Source organism: Tamandua tetradactyla, chromosome 1 (assembly GCF_023851605.1).
Source record: "Tamandua tetradactyla isolate mTamTet1 chromosome 1, mTamTet1.pri, whole genome shotgun sequence".
Taxonomy (NCBI): domain Eukaryota; kingdom Metazoa; phylum Chordata; class Mammalia; order Pilosa; family Myrmecophagidae; genus Tamandua; species Tamandua tetradactyla.
In genome coordinates this window covers 178,090,684-178,110,487 of record NC_135327.1, presented here as the reverse complement: position 1 = coordinate 178,110,487, position 19,804 = coordinate 178,090,684, and the positions used below count along the sequence as shown (strand labels likewise).

General features: G+C 35.2%; 1 protein-coding gene across 8 annotated transcripts in view; it reads left to right on the top strand.

Moving 5' to 3' along the window:
* CNOT4 (CCR4-NOT transcription complex subunit 4) overlaps positions 1-19,804 on the top strand; it is a 171,386-nt gene that overhangs the window by 95,025 nt on the left and 56,557 nt on the right. For all 8 annotated transcript variants that reach the window (XM_077141656.1, XM_077141416.1, XM_077141575.1 and 5 more), the window contains one exon: positions 11,358-11,555. In XM_077141656.1, coding sequence (XP_076997771.1) covers positions 11,358-11,555 — 198 coding nt within the window. The remainder of the gene's footprint in view (positions 1-11,357; positions 11,556-19,804) is intronic.

Here is a 19,804-nt window from a genome sequence, read left to right as displayed (position 1 = left end):
AGCAAAATAATTTTAAAGAAAAAATTCATTGTCCTGTAAAATTAAAAATACAGGGATGGGAGAAAAAATATTAAACTTTACCACTGGGGAACCCCCTGATACTGTGTCAAACATTAGTGATACCCAAATCAATAGGCCAAGCCTTTGATCTTGAGGCTGGCTCCTGTGAAGCTTATGTATGTAGCAGAGAAGCTTAGCCTACCTATAGGTATGCCTAGGAGTTACTTTGGGAGGACCTCTTTTGTTGCCCCAATGAGGCTCTGTCTCTAAGCCCAACTCTGTAATTGAAATCATTGCTCTCTCCCTCATGTGGGACATGATATCTAGGGGTGAAAGTCTCCTTGCTGTGTGGGAGATGATTGCCAGGGATAAGCTTGATCCTGGCACCATGGGATCAACAGTGCCATCCTGACTGAAAGAAGGAAAAGAAGTGTAACAAATAAGGTGTCAGTGGCTGAGAGGGTTCATATAGAGTCTCAGGAGGTCACTCTTAGGCAGTCTTCAGTTAGGCATTGCTATTTCATAACTTGCCAAACCCCAAACAGAACCTTCCTGCCAATCCTAAAGAACACCTGGGGCATTATTTAAAAATCTATAAATGTTCCATGCACTAGGGTAACTTTCCAGAAACCTACAACCTCCGAATGGATCCCTGACCAGATAAGTCCTGAAATGCAGAGGAGGTCAGCCTCTCCAGAACATCAGCTAGTTCCATCCCCCTATCCCATATTATCCCAGCCCCTTCCAACATGAAAAAGCTAGAATGGGCATAGCCCACATACCCCTAAAGAGTGGAGAAAGAGCAAATTGATGGTGGAGTTGTACAGAGAAGGTAGGGTTTAACAAATGAGTATGATTACTGAATCATTATGTTGATATATCTTTTCTCAGTATCTTAGAGCAGCTAGAAATAAAAACCTAAAATTGTGAGATTGTAACTCATACCAAACTCTGAAATCTCTTCTACAACTAATTGATGTGATGTGCTTTGAAATTTGTTTTCTTGTATATATGTTATTTTTCACACAAAAAGAAGAAAAAGTCAATTGTGATGATATATGTACAGCTATGATGAAAAAAATTATATAATTCTGCACCACACTAAATAATAAATAATTCAAAATATTAAAAATAATACACTCTTTTTTTAAAGAGGAGTTCAAAATAGAAATTAAAAATTATTTTAAATAAAGAATTTGAATACTACTACTTACATTCTCTGGAATGAGACCAAAGTAATATTTAGAGAAAAAGTTAAAAAAAAAATTTTTACATGCATTTATTAGAAAATAAAAAAGAATGAAAATGTATGAACTCATTTTCATCTTCAGAAGCTAGAAAAAGAATAAGCATTGTGACAGTGGAAGGCAGATATTAAAACAGAATTTAGTGAAATATGAATAGGGAAAAATAGTGTTTTTCAATCAAATTTAGAGCTGGTTCTCTGAAAAGACCTATATAATAGTCAAACTCTTGGCAAAATCAGATCAAGAGAGAGAAGACAATATAAAGAGGATTAGGAATAAAAGTGGGATGGTAAGTAAACACATAATAAATTAAATGTTTACTCTAGAGACTACACACCATCTCAATTAGCAATTTGGTAATTTATTGCCAAACTAATACTAATAAAAGTACTCTTATATTTAAATATGGCCTCAGAGGTGACCCATTTAGAATTAGTGTGATATATCACACACAGTATTATCTTTAGAGGAAATTTTTCTGCTTATAATTTTTCGTATGATGACATCTTCCTAGACATTTAAACTTAACATGTGTTTGAGTCAGAAAGTAGATGACAGACGTCTTTTTCTTTATATTCATTCTTTAAAGCAATTTATTTTGATACAATCACATGCCATATAATTCATACAAAGTGTACAATAATCGCTTTTCATATAACTGCAATATTATGCATTCATCAGCACAATCAATTTTAGATCATTTTCATTACTCCAAAAAGAAAAACCCCATATCCTTTAGGAAGTCACCTCTCAATCCTTTTATCCTTCCCCAGCCCTATATAACCATTAATCTGATTCTGTCTCTTTAGATCTATTTATAATGTTTTCCATAAATAGAACATGTTGCAATAGATAGTACTTTGTGTCTGGTTTCTTTTACTTAGCATAATGATTTTTAAAAATTATTGTTGTTGTTTTTAAATTAGAAAAGATTTCGGTATCCAGAAAAGTCATATAAAAAATACAGCTTTCCCATATACCCCTTCAACTGTTGACATTTTGCATTGTTGTGGTAACTTTATTACATGACAAAAGAATATTAAACTATTACTGTTAACTGTAGTTTGTCCTTTACATTACATGTATTTTTTTTCCCCATATACCACTCAGTTTTGAACACTTGTAATAGTGATATACATTTGATTTGTTCCAGGGTCATGGAAGATCATTCTTATATTTGTATTATTAACCACAGTCCATCATCCACAAGAGAGTTCACCAAGTTCTACAGTTCCGTGTTTTCTCTTCTAACTTTCTTTTAGTAACAAACACAACCCAAAACTTCCCCTTTTAACTGCATTCACAAACATGATTGAGCACTGTTAATTACTCTCTCAAGAATGTGCTACCATCACCTCTACCCATTTCAAACATTTATAATCAACCTACTTAAAAATTCTACCCACATTAAGCATCAGTTCCCCATCCTCTAACCCCATTCTGTCTCCTGGTAACCTATATTATAGATTTAACTCTAGGAGCTTATATTATAATTAGTTCATATCAGTGAGATCATGAAATATTTTTCCTCTTGTGTCTGGCTTATTTCACTCAGCATAATGTCCTCAAGAATCATTCATGTTACTGCATACATTAGGACTTCATTCTATCTTACAGTTGAACAATACTCTGTTGTATGTATATATTACATTCTGTTTATCCATTTCTCAGTTGATGGACACATGGATTGCTTTCTTCTTTTGGCAATTGTAAATAAAGCCCCTGTGAACATTTGCATTTCAATTTGCTAAGGCTACTGGAATGCAATACCAGAAATGGACTGGCTTCTATAAGGGGGATTTATTTAGTTACAAATTTATAACTTTCCCCTGACTTTCTCTGTCAAATTGAAAGGCACACGGTGATATTTGCTGGCCTCCCCTGCTAGCTTCTGGGTTCAAAAGGCTTTCCCCACGACAGTCCCTTTCTGTGTCTTCAAATGTCTGGGTCTGAGCTGTTGAGCTTTCTTCCAACCCCTCTCTTTTAAACCTCGAGCTAATTAAATTAAATGTCCCTCATTGTGGAAGGCACTGTCCTTAGCCAGCAGCAGATGTAATCAGCTAATTATATATGATGATAATGTAAGTCCACAGCAACAGAACAACTTGGCATCATTACTTGGCCAAGTTGACACCTGAACCTAATAACTACAATCGGTATGCAAATGTCTGTTCACATCCCTGCTTTTAGTTCTTCTGGGTTTCTGCCTAATAGTGGGATTAGTGGATCATGTGGCAATTCTATACTTAGCTTTTTGAAGAACAGCCAAACTGTCTTTCACCGTGGCTGTACCATTTTACATTCTCACCAGCAGTGAATGAGTGTTCCTGTTTCTCTATATCCTCTCAATACTTGTAGTTTACTGAGGTTTTTTAAATAGTATCCATTCTAGTACGTGTGAGATATATTTCCTTGTGATTTTGATTTGCATTTCCGTAATAGCTAGTAATATTGAGCAACATTTCATGTGCTTTTTAGCCGTTTGTATTTTGGAAACTGTCTATTCATGTTTTGTGCCCATTTGTTAATTGGGTTGTCTTCTTATTCTTGAATTGGAGGATTTCTTTATATATTCTAAGTATTAAACTTACCGGATATGTGATTTCCAAATATTGTCTCCCATTGAAGAAATGTCATCACCGTTTTGACAAAAGTCTTCGTTTCGAAGAGGTGCCATTTATCTGTTTTTTTTTTTCTTTTGTTGCTTGTGGTTTGGGTGTAAAGTGTAAGAAACCACCTCCAAACTCAAGATCTTGAAGATGCTTCTTAAATTTTCTTCTGGGAGTTTTATGGCTGATCCTTATATTTAAGCCCTTGATCCATTTTGAGTTGATTTTTGTATGAAGTGTGAGGTAGGGCTCCACCTTCAGTCTTTTGCATATGAATATCCAGTTCTCGCAGCATCATTTATTGAAAAGACTGTTCTATCCTGGTTAGGTGAACTTGGCAACCTTTACTGTCAATTGACCATATATGTGCAGGTCTGTTTCTGAACTTACAGTTCTATTCCATTGGTCAATATAGCTTTGTACCAGTACCATGTTGTTTTGATCACTGTAGCTTTGTAGTATGCTTTAAAGTCAGAAAGTAAAGTCTTCCAACGTCATTCTTCTTTTTCAAGATGTTATCGGCTATTCAGGGCCCCTTACCAAGTAAATTTGGTGTTTAGCTTTTCCAGTTCTACAAAGTAGGGTGTTGGAATTTTGATTCAGATTGCATTGAATGTGTAAATTAATTTGAGTAGAATTGATATCTTAACAATATTTAGTCTTCCGGTCTGCAAACATGGAATGTCCTTCCATTTCCTTAGGTCTTCTTTGGTTTCTTTTAGCAGTGCTTCGTAGTTTTCTGAATGCAGGCCCTTTACGTTCTTGGTTAAGTTTGTTTCTTGATATTTGATTCTTTTAATTGTTATTGTAAGTGGAATTTTTTCCTGATTTCCTCCTCAGATTGTTCATTACTGGTGTGTAGAAACACTGCTGATTTTTACATGTTAATGTGTCTTATTATTGTTCTGTACTCATTTATTAGGTCTAGTAGCTTTGTTATAGGTTTTTGGGGACTTTGTGGGTGTAAGGTCATATCATCTGTAAATAGTGAATTTTACTTCTGTCTGATTTGGATGCCTTTTATTTCTTTTTCTTGCCTACTTTCTCTAGCTCGTACTTCTAATACAGTGTTGAATAACAGTGGTGTCAGTGGGCATCCTTGTCTTTTCCTGATCTCAGTGGGAAACCTTTCAGTCTTTTACCATTGAGTATGATGTTGCTTGTGTGCTTTTCATGTGTCCTTTATCATGTTGAGAAAGTTTCCTTCTATTCTATCTTTCAAAGTGTTTTTATAAAGAAGGGATGCTGGATTTTGTCAGATGCCTTTTTTGGATCGATGAACAAGTTCATGTGGTTCTTCTTCAATTTGTTAATGTGGTGTATTACACTGATTGATTTTCTTGTGTTGAGTCACCCTTTCATACCTGGGATAAACCCACTTGATCCTGGAGTATAGTTCTTTTAATATGCAGGGTTTTTTGGTTTTCAAGTATTTTGTGAGGATTTTTGCATCTGTATTCATTAGAGAGATTGTTCTGCAATTTTCCTTTCTCCTGTCTTTATCTGCTTTTGGTCTTAGGGTGATGTTGACGTCATAGAATGAGTTAGGTAGCATTCCATCCCCTTCAGTTTTGCAGAAGAGTTTGAGTAGGATTGGCGTGATTGGGAAACTTCACCTGTGAAGCCATCTGGTGCTGGGCTTTGTTGAAATGTTTGTAATAGCTGATTCAATCTCTTTACTTGTGATTGGTTTGTTAATATCTTCTGTTTCTTCTCAAGTCAGTGTCGTTATCCCTGTGTTTCTAGGAAATTATTTCATCTAAGTTGTTTAGGTTGTTAGTGTATAGTTGTTCATAGTATCCTCTTATGATCTTTTTGTTTCTGTGTGGTCAGTATTAATGTCCCTTTTCTCATTTCTGATTTTATTTATTTGTATCTGCTCTCTTTTCTTCTTTTGGTCAAATTTTATTTATTTCTCCTCAAATCTTTGTTATTTCTTTCTTCCTGTTTGTTTTGGGATTACTTTGCTGTAGTTTTTCTAGTTCCTCTAGGTCTGTGGTTAGGTCCTTGACTTTAGCTCTTTCTTCCTTTATGATGTAAGCGTTTAGAGCTATAAATTTCCCTCTTAGCACTGCTTTCACTGCATCCCATAAATTTTAGTATACTGTATTGTTTTCATTCGTTACCAAGGTTATGTACTGATTTCTCTTGCAATCTTATTGACTCACTGATTGTTTTAAAGTATGTTGATAACTTGCACATGCTTGTGAATTTTCCATTTCTTCAGTTCTTGATTTTCAGCTTCATTCCATTTTGGTCAGAGAAAATGCCTAATGTAATTTCAGTCATTTAAAGTTTATTGAGTTTTGGTTTATGACCCAAAATGTGGTCTCTTCTGGAAAATGATCTGTGAACACCTCAGAAGAATGTATATCCTGCTGCTTTGAGGTTCAGTGTTCTGTATATGTCTGTTAGATTGAGTTTATCCTATTATTCAGGTCCTCTGTTTCCTTATAGATCCTCTGTTGATGAGAATGGTGTATTGAATCTCTAGCTGTTAGGGTAGAAATGTTGTTTCTCACATCAGTTGTACCAGTGTTTGGTCTCATGTATTTTGGGACACCATGGATAGATGTGTAAATATTTATGATTGTTATTTCTTCTTGGCAGATTGCCCCTTACTAATTTATAGTGTTGTCTTTGTCTTTTATAACAGAATTATATTTCAGTCTATTTTGTCTGATATTCTTTATTCTTTACTGTTTGCTTACAGTATCTTTTTCTAACCTTTCAGTTTCAACTTATTTGTCTCTTTGTGTCTAATGTGAGTCTCTTTTAGATAGCATATAGTTTGATTTTATTTATTTATCCATTCTGTCATTTTCTGTCTTTTTATTGGGTAGTTTAATCCATTAAAGTTCAGAGTTATTACTGTAAAGTACTTCAGCTATTTTGTCCTTTGGTTTTTATGTCATCTTATTCTTGGCTCTCTTTTAACTCTTAGTTACCCATAGTGATAATCTTCATTTTTCCACTTTCCTCCAAGCTTCTCTCTTCTGTGGGTTTTCCTTTCACCCTGAGGAACTCCCTTTAGTGTTTCTAGTAGTAAGGGTCTCTTGTTGACACACTTCCTCAGTTCCTGTTTATCTGTGAATATTTTAATCTCTCCCTCTGTTTTGAAGGTCAGTTTTGCAAGATAAAGCATTCTTGGGTAGCAGTTTTTCTCTGTTTGTTCCTTAAATATATCATATCATTACCTTCTTGCCTTCATTTTTCTGATGAGAAATCGGTATTTGGTCTAATTCAGTTCCATTGTTTTTAATGAATTGGTATTATCTTGGCTGTTTTGAAATTCTTTCTTTATCTTTGGCTTTTGACATTTTGATTATTCTGTGTCTCAGAGTTGATCTGTTAGGGTTTATTCTGTTTGTTGTATGTTGTGCTTCTTGGACATCTATATTTATTTCTTTCATAAACATTGGGAAAGTTTTAGCCATTATTTCCTCATATATTCTTTCTGCCCCTTTTCCCTTTTCTTCAACTTTTGGGACACCCATGATATGTATAGTTGTACCTTTCGTGCTGTCATTCATATCCCTAAACCTCTGCTCTGTTTTTTTCTCTGTATTTCTGTTTGTAAGATTTCAAATGTCCTGTAATCTGGTTTGGTACAGGTTTGTAGTTCTTTCTTCTGCCTATTCATATCTGTTGTTGTATGCCTCTAGAGTATTTTTTATCTCTTCCGTTATGCCTTCATTCCTATAAGTTCTGTTATGTTTCTTCTTATGCATTCAGATTCTTGTTTATGCTTACCCAGTGTTGTCTTAATATACTTTATCTCTTTAGACATGTTTTCCTTCATCACTTTGAATTGATTTAGGATATTTCCTTGAATAGCTTTGATTGGTTGTTCCACATTCTGTGTCTCCTCTGAAGTCTTTTTCTTTTGACTCGGCCATATCTTCTTATTTCTTAATGTGGTTTGTAATTTTTTGCTTATGTCTAGTCATCTGATTATTTTACTGCGTTTTACTCTGAAGGTCTTTTTCTCTCTCTCTTGCTTAGGGTTTTGTTGTTGATTGGCTTTGTGTTAGGATTCTTGTTTGATGCTTGATTAAGTTATTCTAAACCTTTAGGGTAGCCTGTGTTTAACTGTTCAGATGTTTTTAGTCCTTCTTCATTTGATTCTTATCCAAGATATGCAGTTCAATTTTTAACATTGCACTGTGAACACAATTGTTTAACCCCCAGGAGAAAGCTTCATTTCCTCTGTTCTTTCTCTGGGAATCTTTTTTTTTTTTTTTTTTTTTGACAAAACATAACAACAAACAAATATGACTATTCTTAACATATGAGCATTCCATTCTTGGTATATAGTCAGTGACTCACAGTATCATCACATAGTTGTATATTCATCACCATGATCATTTCTTAGAACATTTACATCACTCCAGAAAAATGAAAAAAGAAAAAACTCATATGTGCCATATGCTGTACCCCTCCCTCTCATTGATGACTAGTATTTCCATCTACCTGATATAATATAGATAAATATATATATTATATATATATACATATATTTATTTTGCGGGTGCATGGTCTAGAAATCAAACCCAGTCTCTCCCACATGAAGGGTGAGCATTCTACCACTGAACCACCAATGCACCCTACCCAATATATTTTAAACTTTGTCCCCCTATTTTTTTCTTTGCCCCTTACTACCCCCTTTAATTGATCACTAGTATTTCAGTCTACTCAATTTATTCTAACATTTGTTTCCCCTATTATTTATTTATTTATTATTATTATTTTTTGTATGGACAGGACAGAAATCGAACCCGGGTCTCCAGCATGGCAGGCGAGAATTCTGCCTGCTGAGCCACCATGGTCCGTCTTATTTATTTATTTTTAATCCATATGTTTTATGCATCTGTCCATACTGTAGATAAAAGAAGCAGGAAACATAAGGTTTTTACAATGACACAGTAACTTTACAAAAGCTATATCATTATACAATCATCTTCAAGAAATGGCTACTGGAACACAGCTCTACAGTTTCAGGAACGTCCCTCTACCCTCTCTAACATACCTTAAACTAAAAAGAGGATATCTGTATAATGTGTAAGAATAACCTCTCGACTCTTTTTTAAATCTCTCAGTCACTGACACTTTATTTTGTCTCATTTCTCTCTTCCCCCTTTTGGTTGAGAAGTTTTCTCAATCTCTTGATGCTGGGTCCCAACTCATTCTAGGATTTCTGTCCCACATTGCCAGGGAGGTTTACATGTCATGTCCCATGTAGAGAGGGGGAGGGCAGTGAGTTTGCTTGCTGTGTTGGTTGAGAGATAGATAGTCCACATCTGAGCAAAAAAGAGGTTCTCTGGGGGTGACTCTTAGGCCTAATTTTAAGTGGGCTTAGCCTATACTTTGCAGGGATAAGTTTCATATGAACAAACCCCAAGATTGAGGGCTCACCCTATTGATTTGGTTGTCCCCACTGCTTGCGAGAATATCAGGAATTCTCCAAATGGGGAAGTTGAATTTTCCACCTTTCTTGCCAGTGCCCCAAGGGGAACTTTGCAAATACTTTTTATTCACTGTTCAAATCCCTCTGGGATGTATCAGGGCATCACTCTGGACAAACCTACAAAATCTCATGTCCTATTCACGGTTCCATATACTTTTGGTGTTCAATTAACCTGTCCATATAAGTTGTATTAGGAAATGCACTAGTCGAAATATAAGTTTTGTAGCAAATAAACATTTTTTGCTTTAGTCTCACACTTAAGTTAAAGTTTGAAAATAGGAATGACCATCTATTTTCAATACCCTGTAATATTGACATTTCTTTGTTCTTCCTCATGCAAAAACATTTTTAAATTTGTATATTTAATCACTATATTGCACACTCTAGGCATTCCTAGATTATACCCTCTCAGTCTTTATTGTCTATATTTCCTTCTGGTTTCATTTGTGTCCCCAGCCCTCCTCCCTCTATCATTCTCACATTCATCTTCATTCAGTGTACTAACATTATTGTGCTACAATTAGGTAGTATTGTGTTATCCATTTCCTAATTTTTACTATCAGTCCTCTTGCACAGTCTGTATCCCTTCAGCTCCAGTTACCCAAAATCTACCTTATTTCTATCTCTTGATGGCCTCTGTTCTTAATTGAAATTCTCCAAGTTCATTCATTAATGTTCTTATCAGTGAGACCATACAGTATTTGTCCTTTTGTTTCTGTCTAATCTCACTCGGCATAATGTCTTGAGGATTGTTTTTAATTTATAGATGAAAGGAATGAAAATAACTTTATATTAAAGGTGTAGTAAGGTCTCAGTCTTCTGGATACTCCCTCTACTCTTATTCCCATTTTTTCCTTGTTCACACCCCACTCTTCGTATTCCCACTTTTTTTGTTGTTGACATTGTTTCTTTGGTGCCCACTCCATTATTTTGAGAGCCACAGTTTCCCAACCAGTTATGGTTCCTATTCCTGGAATCTCTTCATATCCAGTTTTAGTTATTACTGCTTTTAATATGTCCCGTCTTCCATTTATCATTGATAGTATTCATTATTAATACTAATAAAGACTGACTTATTGAATATTTATGTGTAGAACATTGTTTTAATCACTTTTGTGTTTTATTGCTTGTAAACTTCACAACAGTCCTATGAGTTAAGTACTGTGATTTCTATTTTACAGGTAAGAGGACTGTAATTCCCATTACAAATGAGAAAGTTGACACAACTTAGGCAAGGACTCTCAAATAGTAATGGATGAACCAGGATTCAAAATCAGGCCATTTAACCCACAGCTATTTTTCAGGCCATGAACAGACCTGACAATAACAGTAGAAATGAGAAACAGTATCATAATGCTGAGAAGGAAAAGATAAAAGACACCCAGCACTGTAATTGCTAGTATATATTGAAGGATTACTATGTTCCAGGCTATAATAAATGCTTTATAGGTGCTACTTTATCTTTACACTGATCTTTGAGATTATTTTCATTTTATATATGAGGATTTTGAGGTATAGAGTTTAAATAACTTCTCTTAAGGCCACACAGTTAAGTGTTGAATTACATTCAAATTCCTTAGCCAGAATATCTGTGCAATATTTATTTGCCTATTATCTGTCTTCTTAGACTGGAAATGTGTTAAAAAACAAGCACTATAACTTTGTTAATCTCCTAGCATTTTCATTAAATGTTCATAATGGAAATACATAAACCTAGACAAGAGAATTTTTAATCTTTGCCTCTTACAGAATAACTCAGAAACTAAATCTTCCTGTAAACTGCGTGTATGCTAGATACTGAAGGGAATACCAAAATGAGAGAGAATTTGACCCTGTCTTCATTAAATTTTGTTTAACATTTAACTTTTAGTAAATAAAAGATGTTTTAAGCAATTAAAAATTCAGGAAAAGAATAGAGAATATCACAAGTGAGGCACATACTCACCTTCCAGGATTTGATGATTTTTATTCATGCAGTTCTTCTATTTATTTACTTATTTAATGCTAACTTCTGTGTTTGTTTTATACATAAAGCCATATCCAGAAGATCCAGCAGTGTATAAACCACTCTCCCAGGAAGAACTGCAAAGGATAAAGAATGAGAAAAAACAGAAACAAAATGAAAGAAAACAGAAAATATCAGAAAATCGCAAACATTTGGCTAGTGTGCGTGTTGTACAAAAAAATCTTGTCTTTGTTGTGGGGTTGTCCCAGCGCCTGGCAGATCCAGAGGTAAGTCCTCTTTTGGCTTCTTTTCAAATAGACATTTTTTTCTATTTTTTTAACATACTTGAAAATGACAGTTTACCCTGCTCAACTTCAGCATTCCTGTAAAAATATTAAAATTTAGCAGGAAAAAAAGGGAAAGTTTATAATAATTACCAAGACATACATGACCAGTTGTAATCTTAGGTAAGTGTCTTAGTCTTTAGTCTTTCTTTGCCTCACTTTCTTCAGTTGTAATACTAGGAAGTTGAACTAGATCTGTTAAGTCCCCTTTAGTGCTGATAGTCTGTGAAAATTGGATAATTATTCTGTTTTGCTAATAAGGGTAAGACGTGACATGGCTATTCTGTTTTTTCCTCCTTTCTGTAGCCACGTAAGGACCAACAGTGGAAATGCAGTTTCATGAACCCGCTGGAGGTTTTATCTTTATTTTTTTCATCCTTCCCCAATTTTTTAAGTAATTTTGGTTTTTCCAAAGTGCTGCTATACTGTGGCATTATTCTTTACTCTTTCACTGTCAGCTGGTTTTGGGGAGAGACGAATTTGATGAAGGAAACTAATGGATTAGGTTCTTTGTCATTCATTTGTAGGCAGGGGAGATACTAATCTTTTTTCTCTCTTTTCTCTCCTACCACTACTGGCCTTAGTAATATTGAACTCATACTTTCCTTCATGCCCTTGGATACTTATCTGCTAATTTCTTTTCTGATATAATAGCAAGAAGTGCTGACTAGATTGTTAGGAAAGTGAATAGAAGCTGATTAACAGCCAAAATACTTATTTCCTTAGGAGAGAATTGGAAGATGTGAATCATCCACAAGTAATCCTTGAGAAGGACTTGAACTAAAGTTTGTCTTGGTTCCAATTAGAAGGAGGATGGTAGTCAGTATTCTTAAGGAGGTTTGGAATCTTCAGATTTGGTGATAGGGGGTTAACGATTCCAGAAGAAGGAGTCTAATTTTTTTTTTTTAATAAAAATTAATTTAGAAAGAATAATAAATCTTTATTGATGATGTTGAATTTACCACGTGTTCAGGCTGTGAAGGGCTTCAAGATCATTAGAGGAGAAAATCTGGGAGACCGTAGTAAGCAAAATCTAGTATGGGAAGTAAACATGGACCTAGGTCCAGGTATACTGGCAATAGTGGGCTACGTGTTATTCAGGAGACCAGTTTCTTTCCAAAACTGAAGGGGTGAGTCTAGAATTCACACAGAAAAAGACTTTTTCAATAAGAGGCTTAAAGAGAGAGCTCATTTTAGATCAATAATTAATAGTTCAACCTCAGCTAGTATTCAAGGCATTTGACCATTTACCTTGAATACCACCATGACTTTGCATCAAACTGTCTAGCTCCCTCTTTTTTTTTTCCTTAGGCAAACAAGTTTTTATTTATCTTTTAAATATTTTTATTACAGGGTAGGCCACTGTGGCTCAGCAGGTAAGAATGCTTGCCTGTCATGCCAGAGGACCCGGGTTTGATTCCCGGTGCCTGCCCATGTAAAAAAAATAAAAATAAAAATAAATATTTTTATTACAAACCTTAACAGACATACATTCTTTTTTTAATATAAATTTTTATTGACAAAATAACATACAAACATAAACATTCCTGACATACAAACATTCCGTACATGGTATACAATAACTGGCTCACAATATCATCACATAGTTGTGTATTCATCACCATGATCATTTTTTTTTGAACATTTGCGTCTCTCTAGAAAAAGAAATAAAAAAAAAACCTCCTACATTCCATACCCCTTAACCCTCCCTCTCATTCATCACTACTGTTTCAATCAATTCAATTTATTTTAACCTTTGTTCCCCCTATTATTTGTATCTTTTTTACCCATATTTTTTACTCATCTATCCATACCGTAGATAAAAGGAGCAACAGACACAAGGTTTTCACAATCACCCAGTCACATTGTAAAAGCTATATCATTATACAGTCATCTTGAAGAAAAATGGCTACTGGAACACAGCTCTACAGTCTCAGGTACTTCCCTCTAGCCACTTTAATACACCATAAACTAAAAAGGGGATCTCTATATAATGCTGCTATGTGCAATGCCACATGACGGAGAAGCCAAAGGTAAAGGCTCACTGGCAGTCAGACCCAGAACACCATAATCTTCAGGGAGAAGTTTTTGGCACTGGAAAGTGGGTCGCTCCTATTATAAATACCAAAAATATGGAAATAGCTTTAATGGGCAGAGGCTGGAAAAATTGTGAGGTGCTTCATTAAAAAAGTCTAGATTGCTTTGGAGAAACTGTTGGTGGTTTATTGCAGGTGCACTTGCAGGGAACTGGAAGAAATCTTCCCAAAACCAATTCAAAGTCAGGATGTGAGTTACAGTTTTATAAGTAAAGGAAAGGGTGTAGGGGTCAGAACTTAAGTAGTGATCACATGATTCACTTTTGTTGGGTCAGCAATGATGTTAGATCTTTGTGAGTAGGGAATGAGCACTTTGTCCACCCTGTGCTATTTCAAGCAAGTCTTGTTACAGCTTCATTGATTAGATTTAGATATTGATGTGCAAGCTCTTACATGCAAGGCCTTCATAGCTCTCTTCTTAACTGATCCTTAGGAATGTCAAATTTATGTCTTTTGAGGAGGAAGTGACTATTAACTGGTCCACAGGGTGTTCTTCGGCTGTTCTGTTATCTTTTTCGTGTAACAGAACTGAGAAGTTTTGGCCAGTGTCCTTCTGGGAGCTAAGTGCAAAGAGTAGACAGCTCAGCCAAGGTATTATTAGATCAAGAGCTGCTTAAGTGAACGAATTTTTAAATAAGCATATTTTTTCAGCTGTCAATAGAAGGCAGAACTTGAAATCAGTGAACTTGGATATTTAGCTAAAGAGCTTTCCAAGTTCAATGTGGAAGGTGCAGCCTGGTTTCTCCTTGCAACTTGTAGTAAAGTATGAGAGGAAAGTAAAACTGAGAACTTTGGGATTTTTAAGCACAAAGAAACCAGAAATTGATGATTTTGAAATTCTTAGCCTTTCTAAATAGAGTACTTTGAGACTAGGGCCAGAAGTGGCTCCAGTATAAACTTCCTTGAGCTTTCAGGAAATGAGTCCCTAGAGAACAAAGCACTACATGATAGTGGTGAACTTCTGAACAACTCTTTGCCAAAGAGGTTGAGGCTGAAAATGGATCCAGTCAGACATCTCAGAGGAGGTCAGGATTGGAAATGCAGTTATCCATGCAGAATCAGTGAAAAGTCCTATTTTATAGTTTGAACTCACTTAAACTACACGCAAGGTCTGGACTGAGAAGATCTCCTTGGGCTAAGAGAGCAGACCAACCCACATGTGTGGAAAGTATGGGTCCGCCCCTTTGCTTGGAGGGAACAAGATTTGCACCCTACTTTTCAAGGAGTGTTCCCACCCCAGTGCTCAGAGGTGGTACAGTCTTCACCCCATTGTTCAGGAGAGCATGGCCACTGTACAAGCTCTTGGAAGGGGTAGAGCTGCCACTCCATCAACCAGGAGGAGAAAGCAAACCATAGGTGACTGTCAGACCTTGAAATTTAATGGAGTTTGCCCTGGTGGGTTTCAGATTTGTTTGGGACCCATAACCCCTGTTTTCCTTTCAGTTTCTTCCTTCTGGAATGGGAAGGTTTACCTTTACCTGTTCCTGCATTGTATATTGTACGCAAGTAATTTGTTTTCTTGGTTGCATGGTCCCTCAGAGAAATTTTCCTCTCGGGACTGACCATACCAATAACTGATTTTGATGAAACTTTGTGTTTAGCATTGTTCTAAAATGACTTAAGACCTTTGGGATGTTACAGTGAAATGAAAGTATTTTGCATGTGAGAAGAGCAGGTCTTTTGGAGGTATGGAGGGCAGACTATTGGGGATTAAATCATGTTCCCCACAAAAGACATGTTCCAATCCCTGGTCCTGTGGATGTAAACTCATTTGTAAATAGGACCTTTGAAGATATTATTAGTTAAAGCACACCCAAACTTTAGTTTGGTGAGGGTGAGTCTTAATCCAATATGACTGAAGTCCTAATAAGCAAAAGAAATTGTACAGAAGGAGGAAGCCACTGGGAGTAGCCAGAGGCTGGACGTCAATAGTATCTGGAAGAGAAAAGAGAAGATGCTTTCATATGACAGAAAAGCCAGCCCAGAACACCACGGTCTTCTGGGAAAAAGCATGGCTTTGCCAACCCCTCAATTTTGGACTTTTCTTAGCCTCAAACCCATGAGCCAATAAATTCCAGTTGTTTAAGCCAGAGTATTATATGGTCTTTGTTTTAGCAGCCAGGAAACTAAAACAGCATTCTCCCTCATCCTTTGAGTTCATAATTTATAAGTAATATGAGTTTTCATTTCCTTAAAAAGATTTCATGTTTCTACTTAGAATAACATGCTATCATTAGTTGTACCAAGTGTTCCACACTAACGCAAGGTGTTGGTGGTGGGGTGGTACATGGGAATACTGTATTTTATGCATGATTGTTCTATAAACCCACAACTGCTCTAATAAAGGAAGAAAAAAAAAAGAAAAAGTAAATTTATTCTCCTCCCATGAAGTAAAAATTATTTCAAAAGTGTAAAGCCAGTAGGTTTTTTTTTTTAATATACCTAGACTCATGATAAAGTACTCTCTCTCAGTTGTTACCACCTAATTTAAGGTGTTTTTTTTTTGCTTAACTTCATAAGATTAATTTTACTAGATTAATCTTTTGGCAGTTGTGAATAATGCTGCTGTGAACGTCAGTGTGCAAATATCTGTTTGAGCACCTTCTTTCAATTCTTTTGGTTTATCCATAATGAGATTGCCAGGTCTCTTACCTTCCTGAGGAATGGCCAAACTGTCTTCCCGAGCTGCTGCATCATATTACATTGCCACCAGCAATGATGAGTGTTCCTGTTTCTCCACATTCTCTCCAACACTTTTTGTTTTCCATTTTATAAATAGCATTGTCTGTTATCTCATTGTCATTTTGATTTGCATTTCCCTGATGACTAATGATGTTGAGTATCTTTTTATGTATTTCCTAGCCATTTGTATATCTTCTTTGGAAAAATCCTTGATCAGGTCTTTTGCCCAATTTAAGATGAAGGATTGCTTTATATTTACTAGATATTAATTCTTTATCAGATGTATAGTTTCTGCATATTTTCCACCATTTTTAAGTTGTCTTTTTACTTTATGATAAAATCCTTTGAGGAACAAAAGTTTTTTATTTTGGTGAGGTCACATTTATCTGTTTTTTTCTTTTGTTGCTTGTGCTTTGGGTGTAAAGTCTAAGAACTCATTGCATCACACAAGGTCCTGAAGATATTTCCCTTTGTCTTCTTCTAAGAGTTTGATAATTCAAGCACCTATATTTAAGTCTTTGATCCTTTTTTTTTAATTTTTTACTTTTTAAAAATTCTATAATAAAACATATATACAAACAAAGAAAAGACAACAGTTTCAAAGCACTCTTCAACAGGTAGTTACAAGATAGATCCCAGAGTATGTTATAGGCTACCATGCTATCATCTCAGATTTTTCCTTCTAGCTGCTCCAGAATATTGGAGGCTAGAAGAAATAAATATTTTTTTTATCATCACAATCAGCTTTTTTTCTTTTTTTGTGAAAAATAACACATATACAAAAACAATAAGATTTCAAAGCTCATTGCAACAATTAGTTATAGAACAGATTTCAGAATTTGATATGGGCTACAGTTCAACAATTTTAGATTTTTAGTTCTAGCTGTTTGAAAATACTAGATACTAAAAGAAATATCAGTGTAATGATTTGGCACTCATAGTCATTTGTTAAACCCTCCCTTGTATAACTCCACTGTCACCTTTGATCTTTCTTCCACTCTTTAGGGATATTTTGGCTGTGGCCATTCTAACTTTTTCACATTGGAAGGGGCTGACAGTAATATGGGGTAGGGAGATGGTTCTAGTTAGTGTTCTGGAGAGGTGGCGCCTCTAGGTTTCAGGACTTAATCTTGTCCAGGGACCCATCTGGAGGTTGTAGGTTTCTAGAAAGTTACCCTAATGCATGGAACTTTGGTAGAATCCTATATATTGCCCGAAGTGTTCTTTAGGATTGCCTGGAATGGTTTTGGTAGGGGTTTGGCAAGTTATGTTAGGTAACAATATCTAACTGAAGCTTGCATTAAGAGTGACCTCCAGAGTAGCCTCTTGTCTCTATTTGAACTGTCAGTTACTGATAACCTTATTTGTTGCTCTTCTTTTCCCCCTTTTGGTCAGGATGGCATAGTGGTTCCCATAGTGTCAGGGCCAGGCTCATCCCTGGGGGTCATCTCCCATGCCGCCAGGGAGACATTCACCCTGGGATGTCATTTCCCACGGAGAGGGAAGGGCAATGGTTTCACCTGCAGAATTAGTCTTAGAGAGAGTGAGACCATATCTGAACAAAAGAGAACCTCCAGAAGCAGCTCTTAGGCATACATACGAAGTATGAAGACTTCTCTTAGCAGAGAATCTGGGTCTCTGGCATGGCAGGCGAGAACTCTGCCACTGAGCCACCATTGCCCGCCCGTTTATTTTTATTTTTTACATACTTTTTATTTAAGAAAACAAATAATACAGTTAAAACCACAACAATGGATATTTGCTTAACTTAACCATAAGCATATTTAAGTAAAGTATCCATATAATAATTGTAAAACCTGTTTGCACAATAAGTTTCATAAACCAATTTAAAATTAAGGCAAGAAGGAGAAGAAATCTACATATTTGCATAGCAAAGTACTTAAATTCTAAGTATTAAAAACTAACTTAGATACCATTTGATCAGCTGTCAAAACTGTGAATGTTCTCAAAATATCAAGTAGAAAGATCTTACAAATATCTGCATTGCTATAGTAATGACCTATGTCATGAAATATTTTCCTGATTTTAGGAAAATGTGAAGATACAAATATTTTTATAATTACATACGGAAATTTTGTGGGTGTGGGGTGGTGGGAAAGGTCCCGAAATTGAACCTGGGCTGCATGGAAGGTGAGCATTCTACTACTGAACCACCAGTGCACCCTAAGATATGGAAATGTTAACCACCTAAAATGGATCTCTTAGTTAGCTTATCCATAGGGATATTAAAAATATATGTATCTAAGTAGTCATCGTAAAGCCTGTTTGTACAATATGTTTCATAAACCAATTTAGAATTAAAGCAAAAAAGAAAAAGAATCTATAAATGCAGGTATCAGAGTTACTTGAATTCTAAATATTCTAGCGGTATCTTAAATACCATTTGATTAACTATCAAAATTATGTGTTCTCAAAACTTCAAGTAAAAAGTTACTGCAAATAGCAATTTTGCTTTAGTAGTGAGCTGTGTTACTAAATATTTTCAATTTTTTGATTTCAGGAATTTATCTAGTATTACTATAACTGCCTGTCACTTTTTAAAACCGTTTTTAGTAGTAAAATATAACATATATACAAAGAAAAGAAAATTCTCTTTATATGTTAGGTTTGATTTGCTAGTATATTGTTGAAGATTTTAAAATCTATATTCATTAGAAAAACTGGGCTATAATTTTTTCTTCTTGTAGTGTCTTTGTCTGACTTTGGTATTAGCATAATGATTTCATAGAATGAATTAGGTCATGTTCCCCCTCTTTAATTTTTTGGAAGAATTTTAGCAGGGTTGGTATGAATTCTTGGAATGATTGGTAAGCTTCACCTGTAAAGCCTCCTGGTCCTGGGCTTTTCTTTGTTAGGATGCTTTTGATAACCGATTCAATCTTCTGTAATTGGTCTTCTGTTTCTCCTAAAGTCAGTGTAGGTCGTTCATGTGTTTCTAGGAATTTGTCCATTTCATCAAAGTTGTCTAATGTGTTAGTATACAGTTGTTTGTAGTATCCTCGTATGAGTCTTTTATTTCAATGAGGTCAATAGTCATGCCCCACTCCCATTTCTCATTTTATTTGCATCTTCTCTCCTTTCTTTGTCAGTCTAGCAAAGTGCTGATTTTATTGATCTCAGTGAACCAACTTTAAGTTTCGTTGATTTTTTCTATTGTTTTTTTTCTATTTCTAATTTATTTTATTTCTTTTCTAATCTTTGCTTTTTCTTTCCTCCTGCTTTGGGATTAGTTTACTGTTTCTTTTAGTTCTTCCAGGAGTGCAGTTAGATCTTTGATTTTAGTTCTTTCTTCTTCTTCTTTTTTTTTTTTAACATTTATTATTTTAATTTAAATTTCTAGCAGACAATTTACATACCTCCCCACCCCTTTCTTTAAATTAGTGTAACAATTTT